Genomic DNA, 23,482 nt, shown 5'->3' with positions numbered 1-23,482 from the left:
TACTACATAGACCTCCATTTTATTTAATCATCCATGAGACTCTAAGAGTCTTTTAAACATCTCTAATGTATCATCAGTCCTGGCGGGGTGTTCCTCTGACATCTTCCTCATATCATCTGGTGTTATGTCCCCTCATGTTCACCATTTCTGCCCTGGGAAATTGTCTTGATCTATGCCTCAAAATCACACTGGGTCATATCTGCTTTCTTCTCACAACTCACACTTCCATTTGGCTTTGTGTCATTTTAGTTTACATTTTATTTCCTCATTAGGTCCAGTACTGCTTCTTCCCTTTTCCACCACACTCATTACATCCACAAAAATTCCAGAGGTTCATCAAGCTTGATTGTCCTTTGTAAATCCGGTGTTAAATGGCTCTATTTTTGCAAGGGTAGACATCACAAGGAGTAAAACAAAACAAAAACTATTTTCATTTTTTTTATTAGACTTCACTCCAAGCTTTTAATACCTGACATAATTAAACTTCTGATTATGTTAATCACCAGTGATCTGCCTTACACCAACAAACTGAGCTGTTATACTGTATATTTTATCTATCCAGGTACTTCTCTATCGTTACTTGGGGATTTGAGGCTCTGAAATCTGTTCTAGTTGTACAGATAAGGAATAAACAGGAAGAAAAACCTTGACTTGTATTTTACTGGTTAGGTACCTTACACTAGAGTGCGGGAATAGTTTTCATGATGAGATACTAACTCAATGATAAGGTTTGATGTTGAATCCTTGCTTGAAGATCTGAAGCTGGTATTTGTACTTCCTTTACATGATAAGTATTTGATAAAGTGAACTGTTTCCACTTTGTAGAACTGTACTCATTCACAACAAAATTAGTCATGAAACAGGTTTCGAGAGATAAGCATCCGCATCACTTCATTGGTACCTACAGAAAATAAAAAAATGTTACTTATCCTCATCAAGATAATAAGAACTTCCTGCATCTGAGTTTACAATAGAAATGGATAAACAGTTATCAATGACCTGTCATAAATCAAAGCCTAATTGCAATGGTACACTGCATCTGTGGAACTAAGAATCTATGGATGAGCATATCTGGAAGAAACATATAAATCCCAAAGAAGTTGCATTCAACCAGTGAGCTTCATCCCCAAGTATATAAATCTCGGGTTCAGCAAATGATACCTGGACATTTTGATGTCGAAGGAGTCGGACTCCTTAGGCTGGGTTCCAGTTGGTAGTCAGATATTGGAGAGGGGGCTGGCCAGATAGATAAAGTAACTCTACGGTCACGGCATTAAAATTTTTCATTTGTTTATAGGACAAGTATTTATTATCCACCACTAGTTGCATTTGGGAAAAGGCAGTAATTTGCATTCTTAATCCATTACAGTGCCGGATCAGAATCAGATTTATTATCACTTACCTATGACATGACATTTACTGTTTATAGGCAACAACACAGTACAAGGACATTCAGTCTACAAATTACAAAAATAAATAGTGCGAAAATAGGAATAACAAGGTAGTGGGGTCATTGTCATTGTCCGTTCAGAAATCTGATGGCGGAGGGGAAGAAGCTGAACCTAAAATGTTGAGTGTGGGACTTCAGTCGCCTGTACCTCCTCCTGATGATAGTAATGAGGTCAAGTCCCAGAGGGTGAGGGTTCTTAACGATGGATGCTGCTATCTTCAGTTGCCAGCTTTTGAAGATGCCCGAGATGGTGGGGAGGGTTGTGCTCGTGATGGAGCAGGCTGAGTCTCCAAGCCTCTGCAGCCTCTTGCACAATGCAGGCTCCTTACCAAGCAACTAGGCAGATTGCTCTCCACCGTAAGAGTCTTTGGTGACATACCAAATCTCTTCAAACTCCTTTGTAATTGCTTTGTCATGCAACTGTCGAACACTGAATATGTTAGTAATTTAAAAACAGCAGTAACAAAGTAACTGATATATTTTCAATTCAGGATGGTCTGTCTTCCTGGATATTATTCAGGTGTTCCTGTGCACCTTCTGATGAACAGAGAACCTAGAGAGCGGGACAGGCTTGCAAAGAAACTTTGGTAATTTCCTATAATACACTGAACCACATAGCACAGAGACAGATCATTTTAGCCCATCCTGTCCATGGCGACAGTGCACTTTTTGCACTAATCCCATTTGCTGCAATAGGTCCATGTCCCTTATCCAAGTACCTGTCCACACAACTTTGAAATATCATAGTTACATCTGCATCCACCACTTTCTTCAGTAGCTTGTTCCAAATAGCTACTACTGTCTGTGAAAAACTTAACTCTTCAGATCTTCCTTAAGCTCTAGATTTTCCTGCCGTGGAAAAACAATTCTAAATATCTCTGTTCTAACTACATGCCCTGTTCGCATTATAATTTTATGAACCTGACATCCCACCTCTATTACTCAGTGCCTCAGGTGATGAAAGCAAGCGTACTAACCGCCTTTCGCACCACTCCATCTTTCAGGGAGCTATAGACTTGGGTCTCTCTGTACACCAGCAGTCCTAAGGTCCCTACCATTTATTCTGTATGTCCCACCAGGATTCGATTTCCCAAAGAGCATTACCTCACATGTGTCTGAATTAAATTCTGCCAAACTTTCCCTCTGATCTATGCCCAGCAGTGTCCTTAGGCAACCTTATCTTATACACTACCAATCTTTTTTGTCATTTGCAATCTGACTAATCAGACCACCTACATTCTTTTCTAATTCATATATACATTACAAACAGTGCTCAGTTCTGGTCACCTCACTACAGGAAGGATGTGGATACTATAGAGAGAGTGCAGAGGAGATTTACAAGGATGTTGCCTGTATTGGAGGACGTACCTTATGAGAATAGGTTGAGTGAACTCGCCCTTTTCTCCTTGGAGTGACGGAGGATGAGAGGTGACCTCATAGAGGTGTATAAGATGACGAGGGGCATTGATCGTGTGGATAGTCAGAGGCTTTTTCCCAGGGCTGAAATGGCTCGCATGAGAGGGCACAGTTTTAAGGTGCTTGGAAATAGGTAGAGAGGAGATGTCAGGGGTAAGTTTTTCACACAGAGAGTGGTGAATGCTTGGAATGGGCTGCTGGCGACGGTGGTGGAGGCGGATACAACAGGGTCTTTTAAGAGCCTTGTGGCAGTCCGCACACACGGGACTCCAACCGCCACCGGGAGCTGCAGGCAAATGCGCGGCCTGCTCGGGGCGGACCTTCCGGGGACAGTCTGATGTCATGTCCCAGGGACCCATGGGAGGGGAGATTTCAGCACGCGAGTTTGAATCAGTAAAGTCATTCTGAGTTCAGCTCTCTCTGCCTCCGTGTGTTCCTTTTGTAGCGCTTTGCGCGCCACTACACTGGTAACCCCGACGTTCCAGACGGCATCTGGAACCGGCGACTCAGCGACCAGCCATGAATCCGAGCAATTCGCACAGTGCGGTCTCTCTGAAGCTTCCAACTTTCTGGGCCACTCAGCCCCATGTTTGGTTCGAGCAGGCTGAGGCCCAGTTCAATATCAGAGACATTACAGCTGATGCTACGCGGTATTACTACGTGGTCAGTGCGCTCGACCAGGAGACGGCAGGCCGGATCGTTGACTTCCTACGCCAGCCACCAACGGAGGACAGGTACACTAAGCTTAAGGTGCTTCGGACTCTCCCGCCGCGCGGCTCCTACACGTGGACGGCCTGGGCGACCGCTCGCCATCCGAGCTCATGAACGATATGCTGGCGCTCATGGACGGCCATAAGCCGTGCCTTTTATTTGAACAGTTTTTCCTCGAGCAAATGCCAGAGGACATTCGCCTCCTCCTTGCGAGTGAGGATTTCAGTGACCCACGCAGTGTCGCGACTAAAGCAGACGTCCTTTGGCAGAGCAAGCAATGCGGAGCAGCCTCCATGGGCCTAGCCACGATCGCGCACCCCAAAGCCCAGGCCCCGCAACCGAAGCCGTCGAGACCCGGGGGGGAAAAGACAGAAGTTCAGAACAATGGTGTTTCTATCACCAAAGATGGGGCTCAGATGCGCACGGCTGCCGTCCACCATGTGCTTTTCCGGGAAACGCCGGGGCCAGCCGTCGCTAATGGCTATGACGGCTGGCCACCGAGACAGCCTCCTGTACCTCTGGGACCGACACTCCGGGCGGCGCTTCCTGGTAGACACTGGGGCCAAAGTCAGCGTACTCCCCCCCTCGAACATGGACACTCGTAACGCGGTCCCAGGTCCCGGACTCACCGCCGCAAATGGCACCAGTATTCGGACGTACTGCCCGCGAACTATCTCACTGCATTTCGGCTCCAGCCATTTCACTTGGACTTTCACGTTGGCAGCGGTGTCACAGCCACTACTAGGGGCAGACTTCCTACAAGCCAACTGCCTCCTGGTCGACTTGAAAGGCCGGTGTTTGGTCCATACTGAGACGTTCCAGACTTTCCAGCTCGGAGAAGCCAAGCTACCGGCCCTCCACCTGGATTCCGTGACCCTCTCAGGTAATGAATTCGCAAGGATGTTGGCGGAATTCCCCTCCATAGTCACCCCGCAGTTCTCCATGGCCGACCCCAAGCGTGGCATGCAGCACCACATCCCCACGCAAGGCCCGCCGCTGCACGCCCGAGCTCGCAGGCTCCCTCCCGACAAGCTCCACCTCACAAAGGAGGAGTTCCGTAAGATGGAAGAGATGGGAATCGTACGCTGCTCAGACAGCCCGTGGGCATCCCTGCTGCATGTGGTGCCCAAGTCCGCAGGAGGATGGAGGCCCTGCGGAGACTACAGAAGGCTCAACGATGCCACAACCGCCGACAGATACCCGGTAACCCACATCCAAGACTTCACAGAGAACCTGCACGGAATGACCATCTTCTCCAAAATCGACCTGGTTAGGGGGTACCATCAGATCCCAGTGCACCCCGATGACGTGCCCAAGACAGTCCTCATCACCCCGTTCGGCTTGTTCGAATTCCTGAGGATGCCTTTTGGTCTTGAGAATGCAGCTCAAACTTTCCAAAGGCTCATGGACTCGGTGGGACGCAGCCTGGATTTCGCTTTCATTTACTTGGATGATATCCTGGTGGCCAGCAGTTCGCACCAAGAGCACGTGGCACATTTGCGCCAGCTCTGCCAACGCCTGAGCGACCACAAACTGGCAATCAATCCGGCAAAGTGCCAGTTCAGGCTGACGGAAAGCGACTTCTTGGGCCACAGAGTCAACCGACATGGCGCAGTTCCCCTACCGGACAAGGTCCAGGCCATCCGCCAGTTCCCCAAGCCCAGCACGGTCAAGGGCCTGCAGGAGTTCGTAGGGATGGACAACTTTTATCATCGGTTTGTGCCGGCGGTGGCCCGCAACATGAGACCCTTGTTCAGCCTGATGGCCGGCAAGGCCAAAGAAGTGGCATGGGACGCGGAGTCCACGCAGGCGTTCGAGCAGACCAAGGAGGCGCTGGCAAAGGCAGCCCTCCTAGTGCACCCAAGAGTCGATGTACCCACGGCACTCACGGTCGACGCTTCCGACACGGCAGTCGGCAGAGTCCTGGAGCAGCTCATCGAGGACCAGTGGCGACCACTCGCTTTCTTCAGCCGGCACCTACGGCCACCAGAGGTGCAGTACAGTGCCTTTGACAGAGAGTTGCTAGTGATCTACCTGGCTGTCCGGCATTTCCGGTACTTCCTCGAGGGAAGGGGGTTCACCGTGTATATTGACCACAAGACCTTCACCTTTGCACTGGCCAAGGTATCGGACCCATGGTCGGCTCGGCAGCAGAGGCACCTGTCCCTTATTTCAGAATTCACCACGGACATCCGCCACGTTGCAGGGAAGAACAAAATCATTGCCGACACTCTGTCTCACCCCTGCCTCCACTCAGTAGGCATATTGTCCACAGGAACAGACAACGCAGCACTGGCGGAAGCACAATGGTCGGACACCGAGATCCTGGCTTACCACACCGCCGTTTCGGGGCTCCAGTTGGAGGACGTCTCCATCGGCCCGGCAGGGGATCGACTCCTGTGCGACGTGTCTACCGGCAAACCCCGACCCGTGGTACCAGCGGCATGGAGACGCCAGGTGTTCGACACGCTGCATGACCCGGCCCACCCATCCATCCGGGTGTTCGACACGCTGAACGACCCGGCCCACCCGTCCGTCCGGGTGTTCGACACGCTGCACGACCCGGCCCACCCGTCCGTCCGGGTGTTCGACACGCTGCATGACCCGGCCCACCCGTCCATCTGGGTGTTCGACACGCTGCACGACCCGGCCCACCCGTCCATCCGGGCATCCATCGAGCTGGTAGCGGACAGATTCGCCTGGCACGGTTTGCGCAAACAGGTCGGACACTGGGCCAGCAGGACCTGCGTACACTGCCAGACCACCAAAGTCCAGCGACACGTGAAGACTCCCCTCCAGCAGTTCCAGCCGATGCACAGGAGGTTCCAACATATCCACGTGGACACTGTCGGCCCCCTGCCAGTCTCCCGGGGTGCCAGGTATATCTTTACCATAGTAGACAGGTTCACCAGATGGCCGGAAGCCGTACCGCTCTCAGACACGTCCACTGGGTCCTGCGCCAGGACGCTCTTTGCAAACTGGATCACCAGGTTCAGCCTCCCAACGGACATCACCTCTGACAGAGGGGTGCAGTTCACGTCTGGTTTGTGGACAGCCCTGGCACAGCTCCTGGGCACCCAGCTGCATCACACCACAGCGTACCATCCCCAGTCCAACGGTTTGGTAGAGCGATTCCACCGGCATCTCAAGTCAGCCCTGATGGCGCGCCTCAGGGGCCCCAACTGGACAGACGAGCTTCCTTGGGTCCTACTGGGCATCCGCACAGCCCCCAAGGAGGACCCGGACACCTCCTCAGCGGAATCGGTCTATGGCGCCCCCCTGACGGTTCCAGGCGAGTTCGTACCAGGGGCCCGAGGTTCGGACGAAACTCCAGCAGTGGTGCTAACGAGGCTGTGGGACAATGTAGGGACCCTGGCACCGGTCCCGACCTCCAGGCATGGTCCCACACCATCCTTCACCCCTAAAGACCTCTGAGACTGTGAGTGTGTTTTTATTCACAGGGGCATGCACAGGTCACCTCTACAGTGGCCGTACGAGGGACCCTTCAAGGTGATCCGGCACAACGGAACCATGTGTGTCGTGGAGGTGGGTGGCCGGGAAGAGACTTTTACAGTGGACCGCCTCAAACCAGCGCACGTGGACATTGAGCAACCAGTGAGGGTACCCGCACCGCGCTGGCGAGGCCGGCCACCCAGACTGGGGGCTCCACTCCAGACCGCCCTACTGGTCACAGGGACCCGTGGAGGGGGGATTTAAGCGCGCAAGTTTGAATCAGTAAAGTCATTCCGAGTTCAGCTCTCTCTGCCTCCGTGTGTTCCTTTCGTAGCGTTTTGCGCCCGACTACAGCCTCTTAGATAGGTACCTGGAGCTTAGAAAAATAGAGGGCTATGCGCTAGGGAAATTCTAGGCAGTTTCTAGAGTAGGTTTTATGGTCGGCACAATATTGTGGGCCGAAGGGCCTGTAATGTGCTGCAGATTTCTATGTTAAACAACAAAGGCCCCGGCACTGGCTATGTCACTTCTTACAGATTTCCAGTCAGAAAGCTCCTATGCACCACTACTGCCCACGACCTCTTATCACCAACCCAACTGTGCAACACACACCTCAGATCTCTTGCATCTTAAACTTCAAGACTAGCCTATCATCTGGAATCTTGCCTTAATGAAGTTCAGGTAAACCACATCTGCCACCAACTCATCATCATCAATTTATTAGGTATCCCCTCAAAATACTCAATTAGATATGAGGATCATGAAAATTTGTGAGTTGTGGATAGCAGAGGTGATTGTCTAGGGATAAAGCAGGACACATATCAGCTGGAAAGTTGGGTAGAGTAGTAGCAAATGAAATTTAATCCAGAAAAGTGGGAGGTAATGCACTTTGGGAAGTCAAATTCTGGTGGGACAAGTGGAGTAAATGGAAGATTGATGTAAAGAGCACGTCAGCAGCTTATACAGTATCCTTGGAGAAGGAATCATCGGAACTGGGAAAGTGAGAAAAACATTATGGAAGAAGTCAGGAATGATTCTGTTATCTGACCTCAGCGAAGGATCAATGTTTTCCTACTGTTTGCTTGATTTTGTGAGGATCAGGTTGCCAAACTTCTCGCCTGGCATATCAAGCATGTCAAAAAATGTACAGACAGAAAAGCAATAGGGAGCAGAAATCCTCATGAGAGACTATTTCCAAAACACCTAAACTGCTTTTCATCAGTGACCTTTAGAGTAAAGCTGAAGTAAAGCTGTGGGAAAGTAGCATCCAATCATTGGGACCCTCACCACCGAAGTCATGCTCTCTTCTATCTGCTGCCATCAGGTAGAAGGTACAGGAGCCTTAGGACTCACACCAATAGTTTTAGGAATAGTTATTACCCCTCAACCATCAGGCTCTTGAACGACAGGGGATAACTTCATTCAACTTTACTTGCCCAATCTTTGAAATATTCCCACAAGGCATTTTCAGGGACTCTTCATCTCATGTTCTTGATATTTATTGCTCATTTATTAATATTATTGCTGTCTTTTGCACACTGGTTGAATGCCAAAGTTGGTGTGGTCTTTCATTGATTCTATTATCATTGTTATTTATGAATTATTGAGTATTGCAAGAAAACGAATCTCAGGGTTGTATATGGTGACATATATGTACTTTGATAATACAGTTACTTTGAACTTTGAAGTATTAAGAAGCATTAAATATTAAGAAGCCGGTAACTATTTTGTTAGGTATCATCTGGGGGAGCTTGTGGTACAGCCAGATACCACTGTACAAAGCAGTGAGGTTCAACACTACATCAGTGACTTACACTCATCATCCTTTCCAAACAGCACATCGAGATAACTCCACAAAATCAAAAATAAACAAAAAATCAGCAATAATACTTACCTTCCAGGATCTGATGCACCCTTATATCGCGGACAAACTGCTGAACAGCGTAGTCCTTCAGGTATCCATAGCCACCGTGCATCTGCAGTGCCTGATTACAGATCTGTTTGAGACAATTGGTTTATTTAACAGGTTTTCTGAAGATGCACTTTTGTAAATGCTGTGGTGTCTAGTCTTCAACACAGAGGAATTATTCAGTTTAGATATTTAAACAAAAGTTGTAAATGTGTAATATAGAACTTGAGCAGAAATGACATGAAAACTTAAAAAGCACTTTGTAAGGTATTAAACGGTTGACAATATTGATTGTCATAATTATACAAATGAGTTTAAATGGTGCGAGAGGGAGGATAATCAGGTGATAGAGAAGGGACACGACGTGCTCAGACCGAAGGTTTGAGATGTGTCTATTTTAACGCAAAGGGTATTGTGAACAAAGTGAATGAGCTTAGAGCGTGGATCAGTACTTTGAGATATGATGTGGTGGCCGTTACAGAGACTTGGATGGCTCAGGGGCAGGAATGGTTACTTCAAGTGCCGGGTTTTAGAAGTTTCAGAAAGGACAGGGAGGGAGGCAAAAGAGGTGGGGGCGTGGCACTGTTAATCAGAGATAGTGTCATGGCTGCAGAAAAGGTGGACGCCATGGAGAGATTGTCTACGGAGTCTCTGTGGGTGACAGAGGTTAGGAACAGGAAGGGGTCAATAACTTTACTGGGTGTTTTTTATAGGCTGCCCAATAGTAACAGGGATATCGAGGAGCAGATAGGGAGACAGATTCTGGAAAGGTGTAATAATAACAGGGTTGTCGTGGTGGGAGATTTTAATTTCCCAAATATCGATTGGATTTCCCTAGAGCAAGGGGTTCAGATAGGGTGGAGTTTGTTAGGTGTGTTCAGGAAGGTTTCCTTTCACAATATGTAGATAAGCCTACAAGAGGAGAGGCTGTACTTGATCGGGTATTGGGAAATAAACCTGGTCAGGTGTCAGATCTCTCAGTGGGAGAGCATTTTGGAAATAGTGATCATAATTCTATCTCCTTTACAATAGCATTGGAGAGGGATAGGAACAGACAAGTTAGAAAAGCATTTAATTGGAGTAAGGGGAATTAAGAGGCTATCAGGCAGGAAATTGGAAGCTTAAATTGCGAACAGATGTTCTCAGGGAAAGGTACAGAAGAAATGTGGCAAATGTTCAGGGGATATTTGTGTGGAGTTCTGAACAGGTACGTTCCAATGAGACAGGGAAATTATGGTGGGGTACCGGAACCGTGGTGTACAAAGGCTGTAATAAATCTAGTCAAGAAAGAAAGAAAAGCTTACAAAAGGTTCAGAGAGCTAGGTAACGTTAGAGATCTAGAAGATTATAAGGCTAATAGGAAGGAGCTTAAGAAGGAAATTAGGAGAGCCAGAAGGGGCCACGAGCAGGCCTGGGTGGGCAGGATTAAGGAAAACCCCAAGGCATTCTACAAGTATGTGAAGAGCAAGAAGATAAGATGTGAAAGAATAGGACCAATCAAGTGTGACAGTGGGAAAGTGTGTATGGAACCGGAGGAAATAGCAGAGGTACTTAATGAATACTTTATTTCAGTATTCATTGTGGAAAAGGGTCTTAGTGATTGTAGTGATGACTTTCAGCAGACTGATAAGCTTGAGCATGTAGATATTAAGAAAGAGGATGTGCTGCAGCTTTTGGAAAGCATCAAGTTGGATAAGCCGCCGGGACCGGATGAGATGTACCCCAGGCTACTGTGGGAGGTGAGGGAGGAGATTGCTAAGCCTCTGGCGATGATCTTTGCATCATCAATAGGGGCAGGATTGGATGGTTGCAAATGTTGTTCCCTTGTTCAAGAAAGGGAGTAGAGATAGCCCAGGAAATTATAGACCAGTGAGTCTTACTTCAGTGGTTGGTAAGTTGATGGAGAAGATCCTGAGAGGCAGGATTTATGAACATTTAGAGAGGCATAATATGATTAGGAATAGTCAGCATGGCTTTGTCAAGGGCAGGTCGTGCCTTATGAGCCTGATTGAATTTTTTGAGGATGTGACTAAACACATTGATGAAGGAAGAGCAGTAGATGTAGTGTATATGGATTTCAGTAAGGCATTTGAAAAGGCTCCCCATGCAAAGCTCCTTTAGAAAGTAAGGAGGCATGGGATCCAAGGAGACCTTGCTTTGTGGGTCCAGAATTGGCTTGTCTACAGAAGGCAAAGAGTGGTTATAGACAGGTCATATTCTACATGGAGGTCAGTGACCAATGATGATCCGCAGGGATCTGTTCTGGGACCCCTCCTCTTTGTGATTTGTATAAATGATCTGGATGAAGAAGTAGAAGGCTGGGTTATTACGTTTTCTGATGACACAAAGTTTGGGGGTGTTGTGGATAGTGTGGAGGGCTGTCAGAGGTTCCAGCGGGACATTGATAGGATGCAGAACTGGACTGAGAAGTGGCAGATGGAGTTGAACCCCAGATAAGTGTGAAGTGGTTCATTTTGATAGGTCAAATTTGAAGACAGAATATAATATTAATGGTAAAACTCTTGGCAGTGTGGAGGATCTGAGATATCTTGGGGTCTATGTCCATAGGACACAGGTTGACAGTGTTGTTAAGAAGGTGTATGGTGTGTTGCAGGGGTCATGGACCTTTTTTGCACTGCAGACCAGTTTAATATTGACGATATTCTTGCGGACTGACCGACCGGGGGCGGGGGTTAATCACGACCGGAAAATAAGTGATTATAACTATAATCACGATAAGTCACTTACAAGTGGCTAATACACTCAATTTCGTTTCTAAAAGGGTTTATCTAACAAATATAGTATTAAACACAAAGCGCATATTTTCCTCACATGAATATAGTGATAAGTCAATTATAACTCACTTATAAGTCAATAGCATCGTAACATTTTAAGTAACGTTTGGATATTAAACACACAGCACATATTTTCCTCGTATGAACAAATAAGATGATTGCAACACACCAGTGAGAGGGCAAGGTAAGGGCCGGAGGTCCCCGTACTGGGGCCGCGGCGGTCGCAGTCCGGAGAGAGCAACCGAGCGAGGAGTGCGACAGGGCACGCCCCCCCCACCCCCGTAGATAGGATAGGATCTATCGGCCGACAAAAGTTTGGCTCGAGGGATGACTTCAGTAGATCTCAGCGAGGTAGCTGCTCTGCTACTTACGAATCCGAGCCCGAATTAGGTCATCTGTGAATATTTTAGTACCGTGTTCCCCACGAACATTCGGTGTGCTAAACAGATTCAGAGGCGGCGTGCATCTGTCCGCGCTCCAGGCCAGTACCAACGGCACTTCCCGCCGGCTGCAAGAGGTGGCCGGTTACCCGAAGCCAACCAGTGATCCTTGGCGTGAGGGCATCACTGCGTTTAGGCGACTGATGACCTCGCGTGCGTTCAAGTTCAACAGTGGGCGTGACAGGGAATGAGGAAAGGTGCAGCTGACTCATATCGTTACATATTGACAAATCATATCGTTTCCTTGCAGCCCGGTAGCACATGCTTTGCTTAAGGTGGTTGGGGACCACTGGCGTGTTGGAATTCATCAACAATGGGATTGAGTTCAAGAGCCGTGAAGTAATGTTACAGCTATATAAGGCCTTGGTCAGACCCCACTTGGAGTACTGTGTTCAGTTCTGGTCACCTCACTACAGGAAGGATGTGGAAGCCATAGAAAGGGTGCAGAGGAGATTTACAAGAATGTTGCCTGGATTGGGGAGCATGCCTTATGAGAATAGGTTGAGTGAACTCGGCCTTTTCTCCTTGGAATGACGGAGGATGAGAGGTGACCTGACAGAAGTGTATAAGCTGATGAGAGGCACTGATCGTGGTGGATAGTCAGAGGTTTTTTCCAGAGCTAAAATGGCTAACACGAGGGGGCATAGTTTTAAGGTGCTTGGAAGCAGGTACAGAGATAGGGGTAAATTTTTCACACAGAGAGTGGTGAGTGTGTGGACTGCACTGCCAGTGATGGTGGTGGAGGCAGATACATTAGGGTCCTTTAACAGCCCCTTAGATAGGTACACGGAGCGTAGAAAAACAGAGGGCTATGCACTAGGGAAGTTCTAGGCAGTTTCTAGAGTAGGTTACATGGTCAGTACAACACTGTGGGCCGAAAGGCCTGTAAAATGCTGTAGATTTCTATGTTCTATGTACTCTAAAATCATGCAGACTGATAGATGCTGCTTGACCTGCTGAGTTCCTCCAGCATTCTGTGTGTGTTGCAGTTGACAATATAATCAATTTGCATGATTTTAAGAGTGTGATCTCCAAATGACAGAATTCCCCCAGCACTGTGCACATTTACAGGATCACAATAGTGAGTCCAGGCTCAGTTTCTCATCACCTCACGTATCAGCATTTGACCACTACACTCAAAGAAACAATAATTAGGGCAACACCACTTGTGGAAAATGAACATTACCCTACCATGTGAAGTCACACACACACACAAAATGCTGGACGAACTCAACAAGTCAGTCAGCATCCACAGAGAGGGATAAACAGTCGATGTTTTGGTTCGAGACTCTTCATCAGGCCTCAGCCTGAAATGTTGACTGTTTATTCCCTTCCATAGATGATTCTGTTTTCTCTCATTGGATTATCCACATACTGGTTTGCTAAATCCTTCTGGATGCACCTAACAAACTCGGCCCCATCTAAACCTCTTGCACTAAAGCGGCCCCAGTCTATATTATGGAAGTTGAAGCCACCTACGACAATGACTCTGTTGATTTTACACCTTTCCCTAATCTGCCAGCATATCTGTTCCTCAATGTCTTAGTGGCTATTGTAGGACATGTGGTATAATCCCATCAGAGTAATTACACCTTTCTTGAGTTCTATCCATTTAAACTCAGTGGATTAACTACGATATTGTCCTTGATTAACAGTGCAATTCATCACCCTCTTTTATCTCCCTCTCTATCCTTCCCAAAACATTGAAATCCTGAAACATTAAGCACCCATTTCTGTCCCTCTCTCAACCAAGACTCTGTAATGGCTACATCATCATAGTTCCATGAGGTGATTTATGCTCTAAGTTCATCACCCCTACCCCTCATATTCCTTCAACCTATCTTTTTTATTGTGCTATTACTTGCCTCCTGCCTGTTCTTCCATTCAGATTTATTGGTACTGACATCTACCTTCTCTCTGTAAGACCATAAGATATATATAGGGATAGAATGTGGCAATTCTGCCCATTGAATTTGCTCTACCATTGAATTATGACTGGAATTTATTTCAACCCCATTCACCTGCCTTACCAATCAAGAAGTTTTCAATCTCTGCATTAATTACATCCAATGACTTGACCTCCACAGCCTTCTGTGACTACAAATTCCACAGAATTAGTATGCTCTTCTTGAAGAAATTCTTCCTCAACTCATTTTTAAAGGATGTCACTTTATTCTGAGGTTGTGCCCTCAGATCTTTGATTAAACTACTAATGGAGACATTCTCTCCACATCTACTCTATCTCAGCCTTTCAGTATCTGAAAGCTTTTCATTCCTGGGACCATTCAAGTGAACATCCTCTGAACTCTCTCCAGGGCCAACACGTCTTTCCTTGGATAAGCGGCCCAGAACTGCTCACAATATTCCAAATGAGGTCTGACCAATACCTCAGCAGTACATTCTTGCTTTTATGATCTAGCCCTCTCAAAATGAATATTAACATTGTATTTGCCTTCCTTATTACTGACCATTGGCATTGAAGGAATTAAAATATGAAGAAAACAACTAACTCGAATGAGTCAAGGACAGTGGGAGCAGACAAACCAAATATGTTTGTTCTTGCCATGTGTTTGAAAGAATGGCGACTGTCATTTTGTTAAGCTGCTTTGTAACTCCATTTTGTAAGCTGTCTTGTGAATTGGTTTTGCTCAGAAGTAGCAGTATTGAAGTATTTTAAAGTGGACACAATGGTGCTCCAGATAATCTGCTGAACTACAGATAATTTCCAAATAAAAAGCTATTTGTGAGGTGTTATTTGGTAAGATAGAATGTGTAGGTTTATGAATAAGGGAGTCTGTGTCTCACCTGAGTAACCAGAGCCTAGTAAATAAGACCATAAGATATAGGAGCAGGAGTAGGCCATTCAACCCATCGAGTCTGCCCTGTCAATCAATCATGGGCTGATCCACTTCATTTGGTCATCTCCACTCCCCTGCTTTCACCCCATACCCTTTGATGCCCTGGGCTAATCAAGAACCTATCTATCTCTCCCTTAAATACACCCAATGACTCGGCGTCCACAGATGCTCATGGCAACAAATTCCACAGATTTACCACCCTCTGACTGAAGTAATTTCTCCACATCTCTGTTCTAAATGGATGTTCTTCAATCCTGAAGAGTCGTGCCCTCTTGTCCTAGACTCCCCTACCATGGGAAATAAATTTGCCATATCTAAGGCAACACAAGTGAATCTGCAGATGCTGGAAATAAATAAAAACACAAAATGCTGGCAGAACTCAGCAGGCCAGACAGCATCTATGGGAGGAGGTAGTGACTACGTTTCGGGCCGAAACCCTTCATCAGGAGTGAAGTAACATGGGATGGTCGAGGGGGGATAAGAAGTGGGGGGAGGGATGAAGTAGAGAACATTTGAAGGTATGGACAATCTTCTTGAATGTTACAATGAAAACAAAGATTTGGAGAATATAATTGTCAAAAGCATTGTATGATGACAGTCTGTTATCTGCACTAGGTGTCTGCGCTGATTTTGTTCATTTACAGTCAAACAAAAGAACATGGCAGCATACACTGGATGTATTCCTCAGTCAATAAATATTAGGAACTAATACAGTATTAGTAGAGGTATTGGTAGTTTTCTCATTCATTCTGTATTTCATTTAAATACATAAATTGTGACTCAATTGAATGATAGTTTGTCTTTTTTACACTTTTTAATAAACTATTTTCATGAAACTTCGGCTAATTGGGACAATCACTTAATTCGGACAAAATGTACCGGTCCTGATGTGTCCTAATTAACTGGTATCCACTGTTCTTGTATTTATAAGATGCCATAGAATTCCCTTTACCAGTGCCAGTGATACATCATGGCTCTTCTTTGCTTTCCTAACTTTTTTTTTGAGTTCTTTCCAACACACTCCACAAGTTTTCTCTGTTTTGGTTGCCTTTCCATAATTACTTTGAAATTTACATAATTATGATCACTATCTCCAACCGCTCCCCACCAGCACTTGCCTGGTTTCTTTTCCAGTAGAGCCACTTCCGCAGTATGACTTACTATGTACAAGCTCTAAAACTATCCTGGATGTACTCTACAGATTCCACCTAATCTAAGACCCTCACATAAAAGTGATCCCAGTCAATTCTGGGGAAGTTAAGCATTCTCACTTCTATAACACGATTGTTCTTATAGTTACTTATGATTTGTCTACATATTTGCTCCTGTATCTCCCGCTGACTGTTAGGGATCTGTAGTACAGCCCAGCAAATTGACTGCCTCTTCTTTATTTCTAATTTTTACCCATGGCACCTCATTTAAAGTGCTTTCCAGGACATCCTCCTCAAGATTAGCAGTGATGGTCTTCAAATCAATACTGTGATGCCCTCTACTCTATTACCACCCCTCTCTATCATGCTTGAAACTTCTCAAATCTGATGTGCTGATTAATGCCGTAAGCTCGTCAGCTGGGCTTCTTGCATTAAAACAGATGTAGTTTAGCCTACTTGTCTTTCCATGTTATCCTGTCTATACTATTGACCAAACTTGCTTAGTTGTCTTCTACATATGACTCATCTCCTCATGCACTGACTACTTCAGAATTCTTCCTTCTGTCATATTAGTTTAAACCTTCACCATCACCAGAGCAACCCTCCCAGAACCTGCTCCTGCAGTAGTTGCATTGATCCAAGCTTCTGAAGCCCTTTCTCCATCATCAATGCTGTAGTGGAGCATTAATCTAACTTACCCTCCTACTTCTCTACTCCCTTACACATGGCATGGGAAATAATCCACAGATTACAGCCTTGAAGGTCCTGCTCTTTAAACTACTACCTAATTCCATAAGTTGTTGTTGCTAGACCTCATGCTTCTTCCTCTCTATGTTGTTAATATTGACATGTACCATGACTTCTATGCCTTGCAGTTTCTTGGGACATCTCTGAGCCTGGCACCAGGAAGACAACATATTGTTTGGCAGTCTCGACTACAGTCACAAACAGCTGTATGTAACCCTCAATATCCAGGCCACTCACTAAGCTTTCTGACTCCTTTCTCCACTGCTGTTCAACAGAATCAACCGTGGCTGTAGATGCTTCCCCTGAGAGGCCATAATACCCAACAGTAATTTTGTTTGAAAGCAGCTGACCGCTGAGGGCTCTTGCACTATCTCCCTACACCTCCTGTTCTTCCTGGTGGTTACCCATCACCTTTCTGCCTGTGGTTGAAGTATGACCTGCTCACAACATGTGTAATTCTGCCGTCAATAGCCACTGGTCTTAACTGCACCGCCCTGAACAATGTTCAGTTAAAATCCCATTCAGGTTATCCATAACCAATTAGTCTCAGCAAATCTTTCCTGCCGATTTAACCACACCCAAATGTTCTCTATTTTGATCATTCCTAGAAGCAGCTTCACCACCAGGGTTTAACTGACTGGGTTATAGTTACATGAATAACATTTGTGTGCCTCGAGTCCTGTTCCTGTGGGAGCACGTATGAAATACAAGACTTTGGCTTGGAGTTGAATGTGTGATTGTTTTACTGAATTTTTCATTACCTTTGATTCGAGGTGGTAGGATACTCAATACTTACTGTGAAACATTCATCAGTTGCAAAGAGTTTGGCCATTGCACAAAGAGCCACAGCGTCCTGGCGACCCTCCTCGAGTGCTGCAGCGGCGTTGCGTACCATCAAACGAGCTGCCACTAGTCCAGTGGCCATTTCAGCCAGTTTAAACTGCAGGTACTGAAACAAGGGAAACTAAGCAATAGTGCAAAGAATTCCAAGGCGGCTCAATTCCAATGGGACACTGCTTCCCAATGGTCCTTCTGTTACACTTATCTAATTGTCCTTGCAAATTTATTATTGAACTTACATCAATGCAAATCACCTCTGGTTATTTTATGATCAAAAAGTTCATAACCACTCCTGCTGAAGGAAATGGTTTTCATTGCTTACTGTTAAAACCTTCCAAGACAGAACATTTATTATATATCCTTGTAACTTAATTTGCTCAAGGTAAAGAAGACAGAGGGTGGTGGTGAAGTGGTGTTATTCTGGCTGGAAGCCTATAACTAGTGGTGTTCCGCAAAGATTGGTGCTGGGGCCTCAGTTGTTTTTTAGATGCCTTGGATGAAAATGCAGATAAGTGTGCTAGTAAGTTTGCAAGTGATACAAAGATTGGTGGCATTGTGGATAGTGTAGAAGAGTGAGAAAGGATACAGTGGGATATAAATCAGTTAGATATGGGTGGAGAAACGACAGATGGGAGTTGTTATCCTCACCTACACATGGTGATAAGTTACAATGGTCAGTTACCTCCTCAGCTGCATGTCTTTGGAATGTGCAGTTAAACTGGAGCACCTAGAGGAAACCCACAATTATGGAGTGAACATGAAAACTCCACACAGACAACACTTGAGGTCAGTTTAAATCTGGGTCACTGGACTGTAAGGCAACAGCTCCACCAGCCGAAACATTGTACTGTTCCAATTTTATCACTGATAAAACAAGTGAAATAATTATCTGCTATCCCAGATGATATCCTAGCAAATTTCCATTTCCTTTTATAATCTACTCTATGTAAGGATCTTATTTATAATTCTAAAAACAGCCTTCTCAACTTGCTTTGACATCATCAAATATTTATGTAACTTCAGGTCATTTGTTCCTGTGAAAAATTGAAATATTTGGATTATATTGCTGTTCCTGATTCTCCTTACCAACTCTCTACTATCCTGGTGAATGAGTGAGGACATAACAGTAGAATATAACGTGAAGTCATCCAATTTCACAGATAAAGAGAAAAGCATATTTCATTTTCCTGGTGAGAGATTTTAAAAGTGTTGTGGTTCAGAGAGACCTGGATGTGCTTGTACATAATTCAGATACAGATGGCAATTAAGAAGGCTCACAGTATGTTGGTCTCTGTGCTCCAATTATAGATGGCAACTGGAATAGTGTGTATAAGCCTGGTCTCCCTATCCAAGGTAAGTTTTATGCATTTGGAGGGAGCACAGTGAACTGATGTGGGGCTGGGGAGGAGGGTAGGTGGTCGTCGGATAGTCCTGTGCACAAAGTTTAAACAAATTCTTTACAGTTTTAAAGATTAAGAGGTGGATATCTTTGAAATATAGAATTTTTTTCCAGAAATTCTCACAGGAATTGACAGGGTTAAGTGTTTTATTTCATTAGAACAAGAGAATTCCACCAGTGGTAGAGTCAGAAACAAGGGTACACAAATACAAAATAAAGGGCCAGTATGTAAAACTGAGATGAGTAAGAAATTTCTTTTCTCAGGAGGCACTGAAGCTCAGAATTCTCACTCCCAAGGGTTTTGGAGGAAAGATGATTTGATATATTTAAAGTGGAGATAGATACAGTAAATATTTGAAAGATGGAGGAATTGAGGTTTATGGGAAAGTGGCACAGAAGAACTGGTAGTGTAGTGGTTAGCACAACGCTTTACAGTACAAATGACCCAGGTTAATTTCCCACTGCTGTCTACAAGGAGTTTGTACGTTCTCCCTGTGACTGCATGGGTTTCCTCCGGATGCTCCAGTTTCCTCTCACAGTCCAAAGACACACTGGTTGGTAGGTTAGTAGGTCATTGTAAATTGTCATGTGATTAGGCTAGGGTTTAATCAGGGGTTGCTTAGCAGCATGGCTCAAAGGGCTAGAAGGACCTATTCTGCACTGTGTCTCAATAAATATATAAATAATAATAAAAAAAAGTTTGAGGCCAGCATACGTCATCCATGATCATTTTGAATGGCAGGAAGGGACAGAAGTAGCTTACTCCTGCTACTGTTTTCATGTGTTCTTGTCAAGGCTCAAAATGAAGTGACCACTTTTCAGGATTTAGATGACCTTCATGACCAGACGGTTGTGAGTCGTTGGAATTCTACTTAACATATTCAAGTTTAATATGGTCAAGTCAGAAATCAGCAGAATTTTGGATATAAAGTGAATTGTTGATTTATGGAGTTAGTCCTGCATAGTAGTACTAAGGTTAAAGATGGGCTGTAAGAGGTTAAATGGCCGACCATTTTATATTAAAAAAAAAGTCTCCCTTGGTATCCTTTCCTTTCCTATTTTCTTCTTATAGAAGGCAGGTGTATGGGGTTGAGTAGGATCCGGGATCAGCCATGATGGAATGGTGGAGCAGACTCAATGGTCCGAATGGCCTAATTCTGCTCCTATGTCTTATGGTCTTACTTACTGGTTTATAATATTAAGTTATGTCTCCTTTCTCCATTATTATATATCAGAAGCAGCAGTAAACCTGCTGGCCAGCTCTGGGAAAACACCACAACACTTCCATCCATTAGGAAGAGCAAATGTCCACCAACATCTCTCTTCCTTCCACTCTAAGCCAACTACGTACCCAGGCTGCCAGCAGACCTTTGACTGCATCAGCTTTAACTTGTTTGTCAATTCTTTGATTCTTTTTGATTCTTTTGACCTGAGGAGGGCTCAGGCACCAGTGACCCCTGTTTCCATCCAAGGGGTCAATGTGGACATGGTGGAGGATTACAAATACCTGGGGATACGAATTGACAATAAACTGGACTGAGGCTGTCTACAAGAAGGGTCAGAGCCGTCTCTACTTTCTGAGGAGACTGAGGTCCTTTAACATCTGCCAGACAATGCTGAGGATGTTCTACGAGTCTGTGGTGGCCAGTGCTATCACGTTTGCTGTTGTGTGCTGGGGCAGCAGGCTGAGGGTAGCAGACACCAACAGAATCAATAAACTCATTCATAAGGCCAGTGATGTTGTGGGGGTGGAACTGGACTCTCTGAAAAGAGGGTGCTGTCCAAGGTCTCCCATCCACTCCATAATGTACTGGTTAGGCACAGGAGTACATTCAGCCAGAGACTCATTCCACCGAGATGCAACACTGAGCATCACAGGAAGTTATTCCTGCCTGTGGCCATCAAACATTACAACTCATCCCTCGGAGTGTCAGACACCCTGAGCCAATAGGCTGGTCCTGGACTTATTTCCACTTGGAATAATTAACTTATTATTATTTAATTATTTATTGTTTTATATTGCTATATTTCTTCACTATTCTTGGTTGGTGCGACTGTAACGAAACCCAGTTTCCCTCGGGATCAATAAAGTATGTCTGTCTGTCTGTCTTTAACAAGGACCTGAATTACACTCCTGTGGTTCTGGTACACAATGTCAGTAAATCAGAATCATTAACTTTCTCTGTATTTTTTGACTGAGGCTGGTAGTGTTTATAGGTTTTTGGGGTGCCACGATAGCGTAGCAGTTAGCATGACACTATTACAGCTCGGGGCGTTCTGGAGTTCAGAGTTCAACTTCGACACTGTCTGCAAAGAGTTTGCATGTTCCTCCCTGATATGCATGGGTTTCTTCTGGTAGTCCAGTTTCCACCCAGCCCAAAGACATACCAATTAGTCGATTCATTGGTCAATTGTCAATTATCCTGTGATACGCTCCGGTTAAATAGGTGGGTTGCTGGTCAGTGTGACTCGTTGTGCTGGAAGGGTCTGGTCCATGCAGTATCTCTCAATTAAAAAAAAATAAACTTGAATTTTTCCAAACAGCAATTTATGGTGCTGGTGAATGGCGACCTTTTGTGTGCAGCTCCCTAGGGAATCATCAAATATTCCCATTTGGAACTACTATAGCTGAAATCTGCAGGCACAGAGACTGCAGTAAATAACACTGTTTCAAGCTCACTAAAGTAACTAATGATCTTTGGACCTGAGACTCATGGGTCTCTAGACCACCCAGGGAGCAAGGGCAGAATTGGAAACTTGGCTAATATCTCCATTACGTCAGGAAATGCGGCTGCCGGGGTGAACTCTGGGTGAAATTGAAAAGCAAGCCCAAAGATCCCTCACACTCTAACCCAAAGGATGATATACTGACATTGTGCACTGAACGCTTTCTGAAAATCCAAGTACTCGACATCCACTGATTCTCCTTTGTCTAACTTGCTTGTTATTTCCTCAAAGAATTCCAACAGATTTGTCAGGCATGATTTTCTCTTAAGGAAACTATGCTGATTTCAGTCTATTTTATCATGTGCCTCCAAGTACCCTGAAACCAGATCTTTAACAATTGACTCTGACATCTTCCCAACCACTGAGGTCAGACTAACTGGCCGATAATTTCCCTTCTTCTGCCTCTCTCCCTTCTTGAAGAGTGCAGTCACATTTACAATTTTCCAGTCCTCCAAAATCATTCCACAATATAGTGAATCTGGAAAAATCATTACTAATGCCTCTACAATCTCTTCAGCTACCTCTCTCAGAACCCTGGAGTGTACACCAACTGGTCCAGGTGACTTATCTACATTGAGACGTTCTCCCTAGTAATGGCAACTTCACTCACTTCTACCCCCGACACTCTGGAACTTCTGGCATACTGCTAGTGTCTTCCACAGTGAAAACTGATGCAAAATAGTTATTTTGTTTGTCCGCCATTACTACCTCTGTAATTCATATATAGCCCTTGGGATTCTCCTTCACCTGCTGCCTTCTTCCTCATGTCTTCTCTTCGCCCTCCTGATTTCCTTCTTCAGTGTTCTCTTTCATTTCTATCAAATCAAGTTTAATTATCATTCAAACATACAAGGATATAGTTGAACGAACCAGTGTTCCTCTGGGGCGAAGGTGCAAAAGATACACAGCACATTCAAAATAGTGAGCAAAAAAAAAACATATATAGTCCAAAACCCTGAGAGACATGTCCCGCAAATTGATGGTACAGTCTCCTGGCAGTGTGCAACAAAAAGGCGCACATTATCCAGCGTGTCATTCCACCAATTGACTATTGGACAGGCCATCTCCAACCAAGCACAGATACCATGCTACATGGTTTCTGGCATCCCCTCACCTGGACTGTAGCAGCAGGCAAGCCCGCAGTGTGAGGCCTAGCCCTCACTACAACTGAGGCTACGCAGCTCCCACGCTGCCTGCCTTTCCACCAACCAAGGGCAACAGCCCTGTGGCATTTTACATTATCAAGGTCCAACAGGGTCTTGCGATTGCAAGAGAATCGGCCAAGAAAAACACTCATGGTTTCACTGCACGCCACCTTCGCGCACCAACTCCAAGGCCTTTGAGTAGGGGTAACAACATGGTCAGCTCCTCTGAACCCAAACCGGTTCCTCCAACACACTCGTTGGCTCCTTTGACACCCCGGTCGGCTAATCCAATCAATGAGCAGCTCACTGATGTGGTAGACCTGCTGTACCCGAAGTCCTTGGAGTCCAGTATAGTCTTGTGTATCATAAAAAACGTATTTGACAAAGAAAAAAACATCTATGGTTGGCCTTTGAGAGGCCGCTGAACCTGAATGTGCTGCC

The 23,482-nt window shown here is 45.4% G+C and overlaps 1 protein-coding gene across 1 annotated transcript in view; it reads right to left on the bottom strand.

Annotated features, from left to right (window-relative positions):
- Nucleotides 1-425: 425 nt before the first annotated feature.
- acad8 (acyl-CoA dehydrogenase family, member 8) overlaps nucleotides 426-23,482 on the bottom strand; it is a 103,075-nt gene continuing 80,018 nt past the window's right edge. Inside the window, exons 9-11 of the mRNA XM_073029596.1 lie at nucleotides 17,727-17,879; nucleotides 8,925-9,027; nucleotides 426-901 (exon numbers count right to left, since the gene is read on the bottom strand). Of these exons, the coding sequence (XP_072885697.1) occupies nucleotides 849-901; nucleotides 8,925-9,027; nucleotides 17,727-17,879 (309 nt within the window). The 3' untranslated portion in view covers nucleotides 426-848. The remainder of the gene's footprint in view (nucleotides 902-8,924; nucleotides 9,028-17,726; nucleotides 17,880-23,482) is intronic.

The sequence above is a fragment of the Hemitrygon akajei genome, chromosome 26 (assembly GCF_048418815.1).
Source record: "Hemitrygon akajei chromosome 26, sHemAka1.3, whole genome shotgun sequence".
In the NCBI taxonomy this organism is placed as follows: Eukaryota; Metazoa; Chordata; class Chondrichthyes; order Myliobatiformes; family Dasyatidae; genus Hemitrygon; species Hemitrygon akajei.
Note: the sequence above shows the minus strand (reverse complement) of the source record. Positions and strands in the feature narration are given on the sequence as shown.